General features: G+C 38.0%; 1 protein-coding gene across 1 annotated transcript in view; it reads left to right on the forward strand.

Annotated features, from left to right (window-relative positions):
• The first annotated feature begins 1219 nt into the window (after nucleotides 1-1219).
• Nucleotides 1220-20944, forward strand: part of CLPP (caseinolytic mitochondrial matrix peptidase proteolytic subunit) — a 69484-nt gene continuing 49759 nt past the window's right edge. The window contains exons 1-3 of the mRNA XM_053718175.1: nucleotides 1220-1262; nucleotides 13787-13888; nucleotides 14018-14089. Of these exons, the coding sequence (XP_053574150.1) occupies nucleotides 1239-1262; nucleotides 13787-13888; nucleotides 14018-14089 (198 nt within the window). The 5' untranslated portion in view covers nucleotides 1220-1238. The remainder of the gene's footprint in view (nucleotides 1263-13786; nucleotides 13889-14017; nucleotides 14090-20944) is intronic.

Here is a 20944-nt window from a genome sequence, read left to right on the forward strand (position 1 = left end):
CCTGAAAACGGAGCAAAGTTACTAACGTAATTATTACTTTATTTGTTCAGTATATAAATAAAAAAAGTATGCGGTATTGATAAAAGAGTGCATAAGAACAGATTTGGGAGGTCAATATGTAAAAAATTTACATCCACTTTAATCTTTCATGATTCAGATAGAGCATGCAATTTTAAGCAAATTTCTAATTTACTCCTATTATCAATTTTTCTTTGTTCTCTTGGTATCTTTATTTAAATGTAAGCTTAGAAGCCGGACCATTTTTGGTTTAGCCCCTGGGTAGCGTTTGCTGATTGGTGGCAACATTTAGACACCAATCAGAAAGCGCTACCCAGTTGCTTAACCAAAAATAGGCTGGCTCCTATTCTTACATTCCTGCTTTTTCAAATAAAGATACCAAGAGAACGAAGACATTTTGAAAATAGGAGTAAATTAGAAAGTTGCTTAAAATTGCATGCTGTATCTGAATAATGAAAGTTTAATTTGACTAGACTATTCCTTTAACCCCATCTATTTTATTGAATGTATTAATATCGATATTAAATTGCATAAGTACTATTTTACTTGCTCAGTTTATGTTGGATTTAGTTAGCAGGCACATCTTGGTTTTAATTTCTTTTTGTACAGATTTTCTATGGAGAGTAAAGGGCTCTCTATACTAATCAAGTTGCTTTCCAGTTGTGTCTTTAGCACAGACTTTGAATTTTTAAATTTAGGCTGAAAATGTAATACCTACAAAAATCTAAAATAATAGAAGACCAATAGTGTATTCATATTTTCTAAACACTCATTTCGTGTTTCTAATATTGCTTAGCAGATATTACTCCAAATAATTGAATAACCTGGAACACTTTTTTGAATCGTACAAACTGAGTCTTTCAACATTGATAATTACTTTCCTCAGTACTAGTTTTACTGTTTTTTTATATCCACATCAAAGCACTGCTTCTTCAGTGCTTCATCACTTTAATAAATCACTAGTTCCCATGAACATGTCATCTTTCATTTAATATTAAAATAATACAAATCGATCAGTCTGACTTTACCCCTTTGAATAACCACAAAATGCAACTAACTCACAGCTAATAATACCGTCTACATAGAAACTGTACTGTTGAAATAATGCACTATCTTATTCCACGGCTCCTTACAACCTGATGTAACAGGAAGTATAATATGGCTGCTTCCTGACCTGCTTCTTTACGTCACTTCCGGTGAAGGTAGACAGGAACAACAGCATGGAGCTGCTTATCAGAGGAACCGTAAGTGACCAGGAGTTCTAAAGTCAGAGGTCACGTTATAGTTTTATTCTTATTTCTTATGTAATGTAATTCTAGGTTTATCGGTTCTTTTAGGCACCATCGTATATATACTTTGCTCGTATAGACCATTAAACATTAAAACTTTATTTTTTACTACCTTTTGAGTTTGTCCCAAACACAACGTTAGTTACTGTACTAAGATCTTATGATGTCGTATGTCTGATGGACACTGAATGTTTTTCAGTGCACTAAAATCATCCCCTGCCCTTTCAGGTAAAGGACATCATACAGTTAAAGGGACAGTCTACAATATAATGCATGTATTTACTGATTCCCCAGTTTTGCATAACCGACACTGTTATATTAATATACTTTGTACCTCTGTGATTACCTTGTTTCTAAGCCTCTTCTGACAGCCCCCTGATCACATGACTTGTTATGTATTATCTATTGACGTGCAGTTAGTATTGTGTTGTGCTAACTCTTAAATAACTCCTCTTGCATGAACACAATGTTATCTATATGACCCACATGAATTAGCAGTCTCCTGTTGTGAAAAGCTAATAAAATAGCATGTGATAAGAGGCTGTCAGTAGTGGCTTAGAAACAGGCAGACATTTAGAGATTTAAATGTTATAAAGTATATAAATAAAACAATGTTGGTTGTGCAAAGCTGGGGAATGGGTAATAAATGCATTATCTATCTTTTTAAACAATAACAATTTTAGTGTAGGCTGTCCCTTTAACCTAAAGCACTATAGGCAGATGATGTAACCAACACATTTCCAGCAGGGTAAGCTTATTTTCCTTACCTATATGCTTTGTATCTGCATAGCTGACGTTTTTCCTACACTATTTTAGCTGACCTTACCCCGGGCATTCACTCTGTAAGCTCCTTAGGACTCTACAGGCAAAATGTAAAGGGTTATAACACTCATATGCTAAATCACTTGAAACTGATGCAGTATAACTGTAAAAAGCTGACAAGAAAATATCACCTGAGCATCTCTATGTAAAAAAGGAAGATATTTTACCTCAAAATGACTTCAGCTCACAAGAGTAAGTGCTGTATAAACAGTAATACTTCAGCTGCAAGTTGGGGAACAAAAATAGCCAATCACATGACATGCTCACTTCCTAGCATGTTCTGGGATAAACAAACTGTGTGTCTAATTAAAGGTACATTAAACCAGAAATATTTGGGTTTCATTATTCAGATAGAGAATACAATTTTTAAAAAAGTTTCCAATTTACTTCTATTATCAAATTTGCTTCCTTCTCGTGCTATAATTTGTTGAAGAGATACCTAGGTAGGTAGAGTGCACGTGCCTGAAGCACTACATGACAGGAAATAGTGCTGCCATATAGTGTTGCAGACATGTGCACACTTCTGTGCTTGCATCCTTGCTTTTCTACAAAGGATAACAAGAAAACTAAGAATTTGATAACAGAAGTAAATTGGAAAGTTTTTTTTAAAATTGTGTGCTCTATCTGAATCAGGAAAAAAACATAATTTATGCTTACCTGATAAATTTATTTCTCTTGTAGTGTATCCAGTCCACGGATCATCCATTACTTATGGGATATTAACTCCTCCCCAACAGGAAGTGCAAGAGGATTCACCCAGCAGAGCTGCTATATAGCTCCTCCCCTAACTGCCATTACCAGTCATTCGACCGAAAACATGCAGAGAAAGGAAAACCATAGGGTACAGTGGTGACTGTAGTTTAATGGAAAAATTACCTGCCTTAAAGTGACAGGGCGGGCCGTGGACTGGATACACTACAAGAGAAATAAATTTATCAGGTAAGCATAAATTATGTTTTCTCTTGTTAAGTGTATCCAGTCCACGGATCATCCATTACTTATGGGATACCAATACCAAAGCTAAAGTACACGGATGACGGGAGGGACAGGCAGGCTCTTTATACGGAAGGAACCACTGCCTGAAGAACCTTTCTCCCAAAAACAGCCTCCGAAGAAGCAAAAGTGTCAAATTTGTAAAATTTGGAAAAAGTATGAAGAGAAGACCAAGTTGCAGCCTTGCAAATCTGTTCAACATAAGCCTCATTCTTAAAGGCCCAAGTGGAAGCCACAGCTCTAGTAGAATGTGCTGTAATTCTTTCAGGAGGCTGCTGTCCAGCAGTCTCATAGGCTAACCGTATTATGCTACGAAGCCAAAAGGAGAGAGAGGTAGCCAAAGCTTTTTGACCTCTCCTCTGACCAGAATAAACGACAAACAGGGAAGACGTTTGTCGAAAATCCTTAGTTGCCTGTAGATAAAATTTCAGGGCACGGACTACATCTAGATTGTGTAGCAGACGTTCCTTTTTCGAAGAAGGATTAGGACACAAAGATGTAACCACAATCTCTTGATTGATATTCCTGTTAGTGACCACCTTAGGTAGGAACCCAGGTTTAGTACGCAGAACTACCTTGTCTGAATGAAAAATCAGATAAGGAGAATCACAATGTAAGGCAGATAACTCAGAGACTCTTCGAGCCGAGGAAATCGCCATTAAAAACAGAACTTTCCAAGATAACAACTTGATATCAATGGAATGAAGGGGTTCAAACGGAACCCCCTGTAAAACATTAAGAACTAAGTTCAAACTCCATGGTGGAGCAACAGTTTTAAACACAGGCTTGATCCTAGCTAAAGCCTGACAAAAAGCTTGAACGTCCGGAACTTCTGACAGACGTTTGTGTAAAAGAATGGACAGAGCTGAAATCTGTCCCTTTAAGGAACTAGCGGATAAACCCTTTTCTAAACCTTCTTGTAGAAAAGACAATATCCTCGGAATCCTAACCTTACTCCATGAGTAACTCTTGGATTCGCACCAATATAAGTATTTGCGCCATATCTTATGGTAAATCTTTCTGGTAACAGGCTTCCTAGCCTGTATTAAGGTATCAATAACTGACTCAGAAAAACCACGTTTTGATAAAATCAAGCGTTCAATTTCCAAGCAGTCAGCTTCAGAGAAATTAGATTTTGATGTTTGAAGGGACCCTGGATCAGAAGGTCCTGTTTCAGAGGTAGCGACCAAGGTGGACAGGATGACATGTCCACTAGATCTGCATACCAAGTCCTGCGTGGCCATGCAGGCGTTATTAGAATCACTGATGCTCTCTCCTGTTTGATTCTGGCAATCAATCGAGGAAGCATCGGGAAGGGTGGAAACACATAAGCCATCCCGAAGGTCCAAGGTGCTGTCAAAGCATCTATCAGAACCGCTCCCGGATCCCTGGATCTGGACCCGTAACGAGGAAGCTTGGCGTTCTGTCGAGACGCCATGAGATCTATCTCTGGTTTGCCCCAACGTCGAAGTATTTGGGCAAAGACCTCCGGATGAAGTTCCCACTCCCCCGGATGAAAAGTCTGACGACTTAAGAAATCCGCCTCCCAGTTCTCCACTCCCGGGATGTGGATTGCTGACAGGTGGCAAGAGTGAGACTCTGCCCAGCGAATTATCTTTGATACTTCCATCATTGCTAGGGAGCTTCTTGTCCCTCCCTGATGGTTGATGTAAGCTACAGTCGTGATGTTGTCCGACTGAAACCTGATGAACCCCCGAGTTGTTAACTGGGGCCAAGCCAGAAGGGCATTGAGAACTGCTCTCAATTCCAGAATGTTTATTGGTAGGAGACTCTCCTCCTGATTCCATTGTCCCTGAGCCTTCAGAGAATTCCAGACAGCGCCCCAACCTAGTAGGCTGGCGTCTGTTGTTACAATTGTCCAGTCCGGCCTGCTGAATGGCATCCCCCTGGACAGATGTGGCCGAGAAAGCCACCATAGAAGAGAATTTCTGGTCTCTTGATCCAGATTCAGAGTAGGGGACAAGTCTGAGTAATCCCCATTCCACTGACTTAGCATGCACAATTGCAGCGGTCTGAGATGTAGACGTGCAAAGGGTACTATGTCCATTGCTGCTACAATTAAGCCGATCACCTCCATGCATTGAGCTACTGACGGGTGTTGAATGGAATGAAGGACACGGCATGCATTTTGAAGCTTTGTTAACCTGTCTTCTGTCAGGTAAATCTTCATTTCTACAGAATCTATAAGAGTCCCCAAGAAGGGAACTCTTGTGAGTGGAAAGAGAGAACTCTTCTTTTCGTTCACCTTCCATCCATGCGACCTTAGAAATGCCAGTACTAACTCTGTATGAGACTTGGCAGTTTGAAAGCTTGAAGCTTGTATCAGAATGTCGTCTAGGTACGGAGCTACCGCAATTCCTCGCGGTCTTAGTACCGCCAGAAGAGCACACAGAACCTTTGTGAAGATTCTCGGAGCCGTAGCCAATCCGAATGGAAGAGCTACAAACTGGTAATGCCTGTCTAGAAAGGCAAACCTTAGATACCGGTAATGATCTTTGTGAATCGGTATGTGAAGGTAAGCATCCTTTAAATCCACTGTGGTCATGTACTGACCCTTTTGGATCATGGGTAAAATTGTCCGAATAGTTTCCATTTTGAACGATGGAACTCTTAGGAATTTGTTTAGGATCTTTAAATCCAAGATTGGCCTGAAAGTTCCCTCTTTTTTGGGAACCACAAACAGATTTGAGTAAAACCCTTGTCCTTGTTCCGACCGCGGAACCGGATGGATCACTCCCATTAATAAAAGATCTTGTACGCAGCGTAGAAACGCCTCTTTCTTTATTTGGTTTGTTGACAACCTTGACAGATGAAATCTCCCTCTTGGGGGAGAGAATTTGAAGTCTAGAAGGTATCCCTGAGATATGATCTCTAACGCCCAGGGATCCTGGACATCTCTTGCCCAAGCCTGGGCGAAGAGAGAAAGTCTGCCCCCCACTAGATCCGTTCCCGGATCGGGGGCCCTCGATTCATGCTGTCTTAGGGGCAGCAGCAGGTTTCCTAGCCTGCTTGCCCTTGTTCCAGGACTGGTTAGGTCTCCAGCCTTGTCTGTAGCGAGCAACAGCTCCTTCCTGTTTTGGTGCAGAGGAAGTTGATGCTGCTCCTGCTTTGAAATTACGAAAGGAACGAAAATTAGACTGTCTAGCCTTAGGTTTGGCTCTGTCTTGAGGCAGGGCATGGCCTTTACCTCCTGTAATGTCAGCGATAATTTCTTTCAACCCGGGCCCGAATAAGTTCTGCCCTTTGAAAGGTATATTAAGCAATTTAGATTTAGAAGTAACGTCAGCTAACCAGGATTTTAGCCACAGTGCTCTGCGTGCCTGAATGGCGAATCCGGAATTCTTAGCCGTAAGTTTAGTTAAATGTACTACGGCATCTGAAATAAATGAGTTAGCTAACTTAAGGGCTTTAAGCTTGTGTGTAATCTCATCTAATGGAGCTGATTCAAGTGTCTCTTCCAGAGACTCAAACCAAAATGCTGCTGCAGCCGTGACAGGCGCAATGCATGCAAGAGGTTGCAATATAAAACCTTGTTGAACAAACATTTTCTTAAGGTAACCCTCTAACTTTTTATCCATTGGATCTGAAAAGGCACAGCTATCCTCCACCGGGATAGTGGTACGCTTAGCTAAAGTAGAAACTGCTCCCTCCACCTTAGGGACCGTTTGCCATAAGTCCCGTGTGGTGGCGTCTATTGGAAACATCTTTCTAAATATCGGAGGGGGTGAGAACGGCACACCGGGTCTATCCCACTCCTTAGTAACAATTTCAGTAAGTCTCTTAGGTATAGGAAAAACGTCAGTACTCGCCGGTACCGCAAAATATTTATCCAACCTACACATTTTCTCTGGTATTGCAACTGTGTTACAATCATTCAGAGCCGCTAACACCTCCCCTAGTAATACACGGAGGTTTTCCAGCTTAAATTTAAAATTTGAAATATCTGAATCCAGTTTGTTTGGATCAGAACCGTCACCCGCAGAATGAAGCTCTCCGTCCTCATGTTCTGCAAATTGTGACGCAGTGTCTGACATGGCCCTAATATTATCAGCGCACTCTGTTCTCACCCCAGAGTGATCACGCTTACCTCTTAGTTCTGGTAATTTAGCCAAAACTTCAGTCATAACAGTAGCCATATCCTGTAATGTGATTTGTAATGGCCGCCCAGATGTACTCGGCGCTACAATATCACGCACCTCCCGAGCGGGAGATGCAGGTACTGACACGTGAGGCGAGTTAGTCGGCATAACTCTCCCCTCGTTGTTTGGTGAAATATGTTCAATTTGTACAGATTGACTTTTATTTAAAGTAGCATCAATACAGTTAGTACATAAATTTCTATTGGGCTCCACTTTGGCTTTAGCACATATAGCACAGATATCTTCCTCTGAATCAGACATGTTTAACACACTAGCAAATAAACTAGCAACTTGGAAATACTTTTCAAGTAATTTACTATAATATGAAAACGTACTGTGCCTATAAGAAGCACAGAAAAAGTTATGACAGTTGAAAATTAATAAACTGAAAAGTTATAGCATCAAATCTTTGTAAAAAACACAATTTTAGCAAAGGATTGCTCCCATTAGCAAAGGATAACTAACCCTGATAGCAGAAAAAAAAAAATAAAAAAAAAAAAAATAGAGAAATAAACGGTTTTTTTTTATCACAGTCAACTACAATCTCACAGTTTTGAAGACCCCTGAGTTCTGTAGAGATGAACCGGATCATGCAGGGAAGACAATAAACTTCTGACTGAATTTTTTGATGCGTAGCAAAAGCACCAAAAAGGTCCCTCCCCCTCACACATAACAGTGAGAGAGATCAGTAAACTGTCATAAATTAAATAAAACGACTGCCAAGTGGAAAAAAATAGTGCCCAAAACATTTTTTCACCCAGTACCTCAGAAAATTAAACGATTTTACATGCCAGCAAAAAACGTTTAACATTAATAAATTGAGTGTTATTAAAAAGCCTGTTGCTAGTCCCTGCAAATTAGGCTAAAGTTTTATGCATACAGTATAATTCCAGTGAAGTGCCATTCCCCAGAATACTGAAGTGTAAAATATACATACATGACAGCCTGATACCAGTTGCTGCTACTGCATTTAAGGCTGAGTTTACATTATATCGGTATGGCAGAATTTTCTCATCAATTCCATTGTCAGAAAATAATAAGCTGCTACATACCTCTTTGCAGATTAATCTGCCCGCTGTCCCCTGATCTGAAGTTTACCTCTCCTCAGATGGCCGAGAAACAGCAATATGATCTTAACTACTCCGGCTAAAATCATAGAAAAACTCAGGTAGATTCTTCTTCAAATTCTACCAGAGAAGGAATAACACACTCCGGTGCTATTATAAAATAACAAACTTTTGATTGAAGGTATGAAACTAAGTATAATCACCACAGTCCTCTCACACATCCTATCTATTCGTTGGGTGCAAGAGAATGACTGGTAATGGCAGTTAGGGGAGGAGCTATATAGCAGCTCTGCTGGGTGAATCCTCTTGCACTTCCTGTTGGGGAGGAGTTAATATCCCATAAGTAATGGATGATCCGTGGACTGGATACACTTAACAAGAGAAAAATTGTTTGTTTTTGGCTTTTCATACCTTCAACTTTTTCCTGGAGCACTTTAAGGACCATTCAACACTGTAGATTTGCATAATCAGCAAATGCAAGATAACAAGACAATGCAATAGCACTTAGTCTAAATTTTAAATGAGTAGTAGATTTTTTTTTTTCTGACAATTTTAAAAGTTATGTCTATTTCTACTCCCCCTGTACCATGTGACAGCCATCAGCCAATCACAAATGCATACACGTACCATGTGACAGCCATCAGCCAATCACAAATGCATACACGCTGATTCTTGCACATGCTCAGTAGGAGCTGGTGACTCAAACAATTTAAATATAAAAAGACTGTGCACATTTTTTTAATGGAAGTAATTTGGAAAGTTGTTTAAAACTGCATGCTCTATCTGAATAATGAAAGTTTAATTTTGACTTGAGTGTCCCTTTAAAGGAGCAGAAAGGTCCAAACTGTTAAGTACATGGGTGTATTTCTATCTTAATTAGAATAATGTTTGTAATATACTTCCATTAGCAAAATTGCTTCAAGTATAAGCTGCTATTGTTTTTCAGCAGCATACTCACATATGCTGTGAGGACCCGTGCACCAGTATTCAAGCTCATACAAGCTACTGCTGACTCTCTGAGATGGTGTAGTGTTTGAATACTGGTGCACAGGCCCCTTACAGCATATGTCGCTGAAGAAAAACAGTAATAGCTTTTACTAGAAATATTTTTGGTAATAGAAACATTTTTGCAATGTACTTCCATTACCAAATATGTTTCTAGTAAAAGTTATCACTGTTTTTCTTCAGCAACATATGCTGTAAGGGGGCTGTGCACCAGTATTCAAACACTACACCATCTCAGAGTCAGCAGTGGCTTGTATGAGTCCTCACAGCATATGTGCGTATGCTGCTGAAAAACAATAGCAGCTTATACTTGAAGCAATTTTGGTAATGGAAGTATATTACAAAAATTATTCTAATTAAGATAGAAATTCACCCATGTACAGTTTTGACCTTTGTGCCCCTTTAACCCCCTTAGTGACCAGACCATTTTTCAATGTTCTTACCGTTGAGGACCAGGGCTGTTTTTATATTTCTGCTGTGTTTGTGTTTAGCTGTAATTTTCCTCTTACTCATTTACTGTACCCACACATATTATATACCGTTTTTATCGCCATTATCTTAGAATTTACTATAATTTTTTTTATAAAATATGAGAAAAAAATTGAGAAAAAAATTGAGAAAAAAACGCACACTTTTTCTAACTTTGACCCACAAAAACTCTTACGCATCTACAGCCACCAACAAACTCCCATGCTAAATAGTTTCTAAATTTTGTCCTGAGTTTAGAAATACCCAATGTTTACATGTTCTTTGCTTTTTATGCAAGTTATAGGGCAATAAATACAAGTAGCACTTTGCTATTTCCAAACCATGTTTTTTCAAAATTAGCGATAGTTACATTGTAACACTGATATCTGTCAGGAATCCCTGAATAACCCTTCACATGTATATATATTTTTTTTTTAGTAGACAACCCAAAGTATTGATCTAGGCCCATTTTGGTATATTTCATGCCACCATTTCACCGCCAAATGCGATCAAATAAAATAAATCGTTCACTTTTTCACAAACTTTCGGTTTCTCACTGAAATTATTTACAAACAGCTTGTGCAATTATGGCACAAATGGTTGTAAATGCTTCTCTGGGATCCCCTTTGTTCAGAAATAGCAGACATATATGGCTTTAGCATTGCTTTTTGGTAATTAGAAGGCAGCTAAATGCAGCTGCACACCACGCTTGTATTATGCCCAGCAGTGAAGGGGTTAATAAGGTAGCGTGTAGGGTTAATTTTAACTTTAGTGTAGAGATTACCCTCCCATCTGACACATCCCAACCCCTGTTCCCTCCCTGATACCTCTCAAACAGCTCTCTTCCACCCCCCCACCCCTCAATGGTCACCCCTATCTTAAAGGGACATTATACACTCATTTTTTCTTTGCATTAATGTTTTGTAGATGATCTATTTATATAGCCCATAAAGTTTTTTGTTTTTTTTAAATGATAGTTTTGCTTATTTTTAAATAGCATTGCTCTGATTTTCAGACGCCTAACCAAGCCTCAAAGTTTTATGAGAATACCGTCAGCTACCTTCTCCAGCTTGCTCCTGTTTGTGTAAAGGGTCTTTTCATATGCAAAATAAGGGGGAGGGTCTTATTTCCCACTTGCAGTGGGCTTTCCAGCTACCTTTTCAACAGAGCTAAACTGAGAGCTTCTAAGTAAGTTTTTGAACCGTTTTATACTGGATTTTTATATCAGTATCTGTGCATCTTATTCTTTATAGTAGTGTCTATTACATGCAGTTATATGAAAATGAGTGTATACTGTTCATTTAAATACTGGCAGAAAGTCTGCCAGTATAAAAATAATAATTTTTTTGTTTGTTTTAATAAAAAAAAATGTTAATACATTTTCTGCAGTGTAAGATCCCCCATTACCCCCCAACCTCCTTGATCCCCCAACCAAACAGCTCTCTAACCTTCCCCACTCTACTTATTTGCTGCCATCTTAGGTACTGGCAGCTGTCTGCCAGTACCCAGTTTGCTCTAAATTATTGTTAATTTTTATAAAAATTAAAAAAAAAAACTTTTTTTCCGTAGTGTAGCTGCCCCCCCCCCCCCTCATTACCATACCCCCCTCCCACTCCAAAATCCCTTTACCGACACGGATCCAACATAGGATCCTCCTTCTCCCTCCTTTCCACTCACTACCGTGATGTAGCGTGGCGTAGCGGTCCCGCCCCCTTCCTGCCCTCCTCCCACAATGGGCCGCCCACCCACCTCCCTCCCTCCAAGCCCTCCCACACCACCAACGATCGGCACCATCGCCCTCTCTGCATCAGTTACTGCTTAAAGGGTATTGCACGATGCCTCAATATCGAGGCATCGCAGCAATACCCTGAGAGCGGCTGGAAGCTATCACGATCGCTTCTAGTGCTTAATTTGACTAAGGACGTGCTATGTACATTCTTGGTCGTTAACTGCCGTTTTTTTGAGGACGTACGTAGCAGGTCCTTGGTCATTAAAGGCTCAATGAAAAATATATATTTTGTTATAGGTAGTAGACCCAAAATACAAACTAATATGCAAACTAACCGCAAGATTAAAATCACCTGCACACTCACATCTATTTTGCTGCAATACATGGTCATACACAAATTTTCTATTTTATTTAACCCCTCAAGGACTGGGCATTTCAGACTAAAAAAGACAAGAGCAGTCTTGCCATCACTCCTTTTATGAAATAGAGCCTTGATTTTTTCTTTAAATGTATCTATCAAAACTATATATATATATATATATATATATATATATATATATATATATATATATATATACCCATTTTGGTATATTTCATGCTACCATTTCACTGCAAAATGTGATCATATAAAAAAAATGGTTACATTTTTCACAAACTTTGGGGTTCTCACTGAAATTATTTATGTATGGCTTGTGCAGTCGTAACACAAATGGATGTAAAAGCTTCTCTGGGATCCCCTTTGTTCAGAAATAAGACATACATGGCTTTGCCATTGCTTTTTGGTAATTAGAAGGCCGCTAATTGCAGCTGCTCACCACACCATTATTATTCCCGGCAGTGAAGGGGTAAATCAGGTAGCTTTGTCAGATTAATTTTAGCTTTAGTGTAGAGTTTACCCTCCCACCTGATACTTCCCACCCCCTGATACCTCCCAAACAGCTCTGTTCCATACCTCCCCCCCCCCCCAGTCACCCCGATCTTAGGTACTGGCAGCAAGTCTGCCAGTATGTAGTTATTTTTTTATTATTTTGTACAGTGTAGGATTACCCCCTTACCTTCCCATCTCCCTAAAACCTCCCAAAAAACTCTCTAACTCTCCCCCTTCTAACTAATTTCCGACGTCTTAGGTACTGGCAGCTGTCTGCCAGTACCCAGTTTTCTATCCATTTTTCTTTTTTGTTTATTTTAAGCAACTTTCTAATTTACTCCTATTATTATCAATTTTTTTTTGTTTTCTTGCTATCTTTATTTATTTAAAAAGCAGGAATGTGATGCATAGGAGCCGGCCCATTTTTGGTTGAGAACCTGGTTATGCTTGCTTATTGGTGGGTACATGTAAGCCTCCAATAAGCACGCGCTATCCATGGTGCTGAACCTAAAATGGGCTGGCTGCTAAGATTTACATTCCTGCTTTTAAAATAAAGATAGCAAGAGAACAAAGAAAAATTGATCATAGGAGTAAATTAGAAAGTTGCTTAAAATTGCATGCTCTATCTGAATCATGATAGAAAAAAAATTTGGGTTCAGTGTCCCTTTAAATAAAATAAAAATAATCTGTAGTGTAGATGACCCCCTCTCTCTCCTTCTCCCTGGTTTCCCTTGTCTCTCCCACCCCCACTGTGAAGATCATTTCTTATGATTTTTCTTGTTTCCCTAGCTTTTTTGTAGTCCTTACTACATTATTGAAATTTCAGGTTCCAACAGGAAAAACAGTTATTTTAAATAATAAAGCAAAGGCAAAAGAGCTATTTGTAAACAATTTTTAATACACTTGAACAGGTTAAATGGATCATTTTGAACACATTCAAGGGGAGAAGATTTTACTGTACAGTGTCCAGCGTTCTCCACAGAAAATTTTGCCAGCCTGGTGGCATTATTAAGTAGCCGGGTGAGGGCAGTGTAATATTTTCTAAAATTATATAATTTTCTGCTAGTCAAAGCACAAATTCATTGTATAATTTTAACAATGTATTTAATGATTATTTGTGCAATAAAAAAATTGATTTTTTTTTAATATTTAGCTAATTTGAACTTAATATTGGTTAAAATGCTAGCTGGGTGATCAGTAAAATCAGCCGGGTGGTGCACCCTCTAAAATAAAGGTCACAGGGAGAACACTGGTGACCCTTCGTTTACATTACTGACTTTTGGAATTTCTCGGGACTTAATTTAGTGCTAACAATGTGACTTTTTTTAAATTCAAATACATACTGTTTGTGTTTGTTTATTTCACAGAGGCCGGTATTGCAAGGTATTCGTGCATTGTCGCAGATAAGGAAGCTTCATGGCAGTAATCCAACGCTATTACCTCTTATCCCTATTGTGGTGGAGCAGACGGTGAGTACGTGGCTGATACATATCCCTGATCAGCAAGTGGCGGTTACACTGACAAATGCTGATATCCCCATCCTTTCTGCTCCAAGGGTAATAGGAGTAATTAGTGCAGTGTCTGTTTTCTTTTCTTAGGGTCGTGGGGAGAGAGCATATGACATCTACTCAAGACTGTTGAGAGAGCGAATTATCTGTGTTATGGGACCGGTGAGTTGGCTAACTCCTAGTGTCCACTATAACGGAATTTCTCTTACCAAATCTGAGTTTTTAAAATAATTAAATATATATTTATTTTATTTTTTTCCTATTTAAAGGGACAGTCAACACCCGAAAGAACTTTATCCCCATACCTTCGATCCGCCAAAGACGATGCGCCTGCACCGCATCCCATTTTCAACACCTCTAGCGTTATACAAGTAATCGGCCAAAGCGCATACATTTTTCTAATAGAGATATGGCAGCCAAACTCCCCTCACCGTGACGTAGTAGGTTTCAGTTTAATTGAATCAGCCAATCAGAATCAAATCCTCGGCTGGATTCTTAACACGCGTTCACTTCTGATTTCGGCTTAAAAACTGACAGAACTTAAAATGCACATGCGTCAACGGTTCATACATGAACGAGCATGGCATTTAGTAAAGAAGGGGACGGAGGAGGGGGAGGAGCTTGGCTGCCATATCTCTATTTGAAAAACGTATGTGATTTGGACGATTACTAGTATAACGTTAGAGGTGTTGAAAATGGGATGCGGTGCAGGTGCATTGTCTTTGGCTGATGGAAGGTATGGGATAAAGTTCTTTCGGGTGTTGACTGTCCCTTTAAGAAGGTGAGTATATATAGTAGTATTTATATTTTTTTTATTATTTTTTTGTATACGTTTATTTTTTTGCATGAAAATTTTACAGTTGATGTTTTAAAGTACATAAGGCTACAATAATAAAATGCTCTAACGCATTACCGTTTTTCTTATTGCATGTTTATACTCGTGTATAAAGGGCCATTATAGCATTATAGTGGGGAAAATTTCTCTGATTAGTTACAGCATTTTTATGACTTGACTCTGGAACTCTATACACTTAAAGTGAAGTCAAGTTACAAGCACAGCCTCACGCATTGCCTAGACTTATCAAAACGAGCAGGAGTTTAAGTCATGATTTTTTTAAAATCTATTTCTTTTCTTTTTACCTTTAAACTGCTCCGCCGATAAGCGCAGCACTCCTGCCCACCATCTTGTCTTAATTAATTGACAGATGACGTATCCTAAACCAACTAATCCTTGTTTCCCCCCCCGGGGCGTTCAGCCCCTTTGCGTAAAAGTCACGGCCTGGGGGGAAACAAGGATTAGAAAACACAAAATATACAGCGCTATAATCCAGGACAGATTACCTAAGCCACTCTCCAACTATCTCCCCCAGATAGAAAATATGACCAAACGAATACTTTAATGATAGGGCGCTAAAGCTAAGGTAACTTGACACACCTAATCTATGATAAATAATACATACAAATATAGATAGAAAATTTATATTTTACTCAGTATAATAAAATAGTTTTCAGGGATGTCTCCCTAATAAAGGTACATTGCACAACAAAAAATAAAAATACAATATAAAAATGACAATAATACAAATCTAAAGGAATACCACCCTGGTATAAAATATTGCGCAAAAATTGTTAAAAAAATCAAGGGTTTAAGGGTCAGATCAAAGGTAAAAAATAGATCTTATAGGTGAATCTTCAACTTATAATGTCCCTTTCAGAGTCAGTCCGATAGAACTTTGCTGGTAATATTACAAGTGTAACTTTCACTCTGTAGCTGTGATATGAAATGATGTTTCACTTGGTATATGCATATGACAGTATCTGTTTTGGTGCATCAGAATGTATCGTTATATATATATACTTTGTATCCGTATATCACCTATGATTGTGGACAGTTGTAACAGTGACTCACGTAATGTTGCAGCAGCTCCGATCAAAATGCTGCTGGTGTCGGTCTGATTTCCTTTAACACGCCGCTCTTTGCGTGTGTAAGGCTTGCCAACCTTAAGCTTTCGTCCTCTGTAGAAAAGACTCACCGCTCCTTGCGTGTGGAAGTCCTGCTAGATCCCGGCTAGCAGCCCCTGGAATGTGAGACACGCCGTTTCCTGCGTGTGTATAATCAGCTGTGTCCCGGCTCAGGTAAAGTAAATGATTTAGGCAAACACCCGCTCTTAGCGTATTACACGCGCGGGCCAATCCTAGGTACCTAGTGAGATGGGTTCTTGGCAGGCGAGCCACTTCTTCCTTCTACGCGTTTCACCCGTATATCTGGGCTTTTTCAAGATGTCAGTTGCTCCCAGAACTTCATTTAATAATCTGCCGGTTCATTCTCATTGGGTGATCTGTTTCTAATGCTTTTGACTTAAGGTGGATATGTGGAGTGATTGTATTTTAAGGTGGAATCATAAGGTGATATATTAGTATGAACTTCTTTATCCTATTTGCTACATCAGTTCTCTATTTTTCTATAATTGAAAAACAATTATATAGAAAAGGATAAGGACATAATTCAATTTAAAAAAGGAAGAAAAGGGATATGTAAAAAACATGTGAGAAAGAATTCTCTCAGGGTGGTAATTCCAAAGGGTGGTATTCTTCTTAATATATATAAATATATATATGTGACATCATTATATTTTACTAACAGTTATAGAATATAAAATACTCTTAATGTATTGATTATTAGAGTGTAAACCTAATGTTTTATCTTAGACCATTTGATCACATCTTACATTATATCTAATTGATATATTATATATATTGCTTATGTATTCCTCATTTGAGATTAAACTGTCTTGTGGTTCATGAACTTTAAAGAAATAGTAAGGGACTTATCTACACACCAGGTCTTAATATACCATATAAAGTCCAGACCAGGACATATGCTCTTATGATAATAGAGTTATATCGATAGTGTAAACACTTATGTCTTTATATGAAACTTGGGGATGTCATTGGATATACTGAACAATATCATAGATACTAAATCAAAGTTTACTACTGTTATCTACTACTCTGAGGATTTAATCTCCTAGGAATGGAGACAGGTCCATCTCTGAATTTAGACCTCTTGGATAGAGGGTATCCAATTTATATATTAATTCTGATTCTTTTTTTAGGAGTTTGGCCTCGAAATTACCCCCTCTCCAATCCCCTTTAACTTTACATATACCCCAGAATTTAAAATGTTGTAAGTTGTTATTATGAATCTCCCTAAAATGTTTATATAGGTGGGTATCGAGATTACCTTTATCGATGTTACATAGGTGTTCTCGGATTCTATCCCGTAACATTCGGGTGGTCTCTCCAATGTAAATTAGATTGCAGGAACATTTTATAAGGTATATGACCCCTTTATTTGAACATCTAATAAGGTCTTTTATGACAAAATCTTCTCCTGTTCCTTCTATAGGTACAGAGCTGCTTTTTTTGCTAAATCTACAAGCTCTGCATAAATGGCAGGGGAAAAAACCTTTAAGAGGATGGCCTTTTAGATCTTGATCTACCAAGCTTTTTTTCTCCTTTATTAACTCGCTTGGTGCTAAAATTTGTTTTAGATTTTTTGCCTTCCTAAATATAATTTTGGGTTTGTAGGCTAACATGTCTCCTATTATGGGGTCCTTCTTAATTATATGCCAGTGCTTATTGACTATTTTCCTTATTAGTTGATGGTTTTCACTGTAGTCTGTAATGAGGGCTACATTATATTCATTCCTTTCAACAGTGTCTTTAGGTGTATCTTTGTTTTTATGTTGTAAAAGGGAACTTCTTTCTGTCATAGTCGCTCTATTAATTGCTCCTTCAATTTCTTGTTCTGAATAACCTCTATCATAGAATCTTTGTTGTAAAACCTTGATTTGGGTTTCGAAGTCGGTATGTTTGGAACAGTTCTTTCTAATTCTAAGAAACTGTCCAGTTGGTATGTTACCTTTCCATTTCTCATGGTGACAGCTATTCTTATGTATGTAGTTATTACAATCTACTTTTTTGAAGAATGTTCTGGTTTCAAGATTACCTTCTTCCACATATATTTCTAAATCTAAGAATGAAATGGATGTTTTACTGTATTCATAGGTAAAGTGGAGGCCTCTGTCATTGATGTTCATTGTTTGAAAGAATAATTTTAGATTCTCTTCAGAACCTCTCCACACAATCAGGATGTCGTCTATGTATCGTTTGAAGAGCACGAGGTCCGCGCCAAACTCATGCGTACTGAGGAAATTTTCCTCCCAGTGTCCCATGAAGATATTAGCATAATTTGGCGCGAACCTCGTGCCCATTGCAGTACCTTCCAACTGTAAGTAGTATCTCCCATTAAATTCGAAATAATTATTTTCTAAAATAAATTTTATCCCTTTCATGATAAATTGACTATGTTGTGTACTTATATTCCTATCTTGATTCAGAATGGATTCTACTGCCTGGAGACCTTTACTGTGGTCTATGACTGTGTACAGTGATGTAACATCACTTGTTGCAAGAATTAGATTATCTTCCCACTTGATGTTCTCTACTAATTGTAACACTTGTGTTGAATCCCTGAGATATGTATTTAAATTCTTTACGTATTTTTGAAGAAAGATGTCAACATACCTTGATAAATTACATGTAATGGAGCCAATTCTTGAAATGATTGGTCTTCCGGGAGGGTTTTCTAGGTTCTTATGCACCTTTGGCAGGAAGTAAAAGATGGGGGTTCGAGGGAATTCTGGATATAAAAATTTGAATTCGTTATCATTAAGAATCCCACCATCCTTTCCTTCCTCCAAGATAGAAAGTAAATTCTTCATAATTCTCTTTATTGGATTAAGATCTAATATTTTATACGTTCTAGGATCATTAAGGATTCTATTTGCTTCATTAATATAGTTGGTCCTACTCATAATTACTACCCCCCCTCCCTTATCTGCCGGTTTTATGACTACTTGTTGGTTATTTTGTAGCTTCTCGATGATTTCTCTGTCTTTCTTTGTCAAATTAAAATTTGGTTTGAATTTTTTAGGATTACTGTCTTTTAGATCTTTGAGAACCATTTTTTCAAAAGTCTCTAAATTTGAACCTTTTGCAAATGTCGGATAAAATTTTGATTTCAATTTAAGATTAGTATGTGTGGTATCATCTTTTGTATCTGTTGAAATTTGGGGAAATCTGGAAGGGTTTACCTGTTTCTCCAGAGGATTTTTTATGAAGAAACGTTTTAATGTTAGCTTCCTGACGAATTGTTTCACATGTATGTGAGTATTGAATTTATTTAGAGTAGTTGTAGGGGCAAAGGACATTCCTAATGAGAGTACCCTTTTCTCATCCTCATTTAATTTCTCATTACTTAGATTAAAGATGCCTGTGTTTACTAATTTTACCTCACTCTTTTTGCCTCTCCTTCTATTCTTTCCTCCTCTTTGTCCTCTAGTTGTCTTTTCTTTTGATTTATCGGGGTGTAGAATTTTTCTCTCTTCTCTAAGGCTAAAAGATCCTTTGAAGTGCCCTCCCTCAGAGGGCTGTTCTCTAAAAAATTATTTTCCTCACTTCAAAGGATCTTTTAGCCTTAGAGAAGAGAGAAAAATTCTACACCCCGATAAATCAAAAGAAAAGACAACTAGAGGACAAAGAGGAGGAAAGAATAGGAGAGGCAAAAAGAGTGAGGTAGAATTAAATGAGGATGAGAAAAGGGTACTCTCATTAGGAATGTCCTTTGCCCCTACAACTACTCTAAATAAATTCAATACTCACATACATGTGAAACAATTCGTCAGGAAGCTAACATTAAAATGTTTCTTCATAAAAAAATCCTCTGGAGAAACAGGTAAACCCTTCCAGATTTCCCCAAATTTCAACAGATACAAAAGATGATACCACACATACTAATCTTAAATTGAAATCAAAATTTTATCCGACATTTGCAAAAGGTTCAAATTTAGAGACTTTTGAAAAAATGGTTCTCAAAGATCTAAAAGACAGTAATCCTAAAAAATTCAAACCAAATTTTAATTTGACAAAGAAAGACAGAGAAATCATCGAGAAGCTACAAAATAACCAACAAGTAGTCATAAAACCGGCAGATAAGGGAGGGGGGGTAGTAATTATGAGTAGGACCAACTATATTAATGAAGCAAATAGAATCCTTAATGATCCTAGAACGTATAAAATATTAGATCTTAATCCAATAAAGAGAATTATGAAGAATTTACTTTCTATCTTGGAGGAAGGAAAGGATGGTGGGATTCTTAATGATAACGAATTCAAATTTTTATATCCAGAATTCCCTCGAACCCCCATCTTTTACTTCCTGCCAAAGGTGCATAAGAACCTAGAAAACCCTCCCGGAAGACCAATCATTTCAGGAATTGGCTCCATTACATGTAATTTATCAAGGTATGTTGACATCTTTCTTCAAAAATACGTAAAGAATTTAAATACATATCTCAGGGATTCAACACAAGTGTTACAATTAGTAGAGAACATCAAGTGGGAAGATAATCTAATTCTTGCAACAAGTGATGTTACATCACTGTACACAGTCATAGACCACAGTAAAGGTCTCCAGGCAGTAGAATCCATTCTGAATCAAGATAGGAATATAAGTACACAACATAGTCAATTTATCATGAAAGGGATAAAATTTATTTTAGAAAATAATTATTTCGAATTTAATGGGAGATACTACTTACAGTTGGAAGGTACTGCGATGGGCACGAGGTTCGCGCCAAGTTATGCTAATATCTGCATGGGACACTTGGAGGAAAATTTCCTCAGTACGCATGAGTTTGGCGCGGACCTCGTGCTCTTCAAACGATACATAGACGACATCCTGATTGTGTGGAGAGGTTCTGAAGAGAATCTAAAATTATTCTTTCAAACAATGAACATCAATGACAGAGGCCTCCACTTTACCTATGAATACAGTAAAACATCCATTTCATTCTTAGATTTAGAAATATATGTGGAAGAAGGTAATCTTGAAACCAGAACATTCTTCAAAAAAGTAGATTGTAATAACTACATACATAAGAATAGCTGTCA

The sequence above is a fragment of the Bombina bombina genome, chromosome 6 (genome assembly GCF_027579735.1).
Source record: "Bombina bombina isolate aBomBom1 chromosome 6, aBomBom1.pri, whole genome shotgun sequence".
NCBI lineage: Eukaryota > Metazoa > Chordata > Amphibia > Anura > Bombinatoridae > Bombina > Bombina bombina.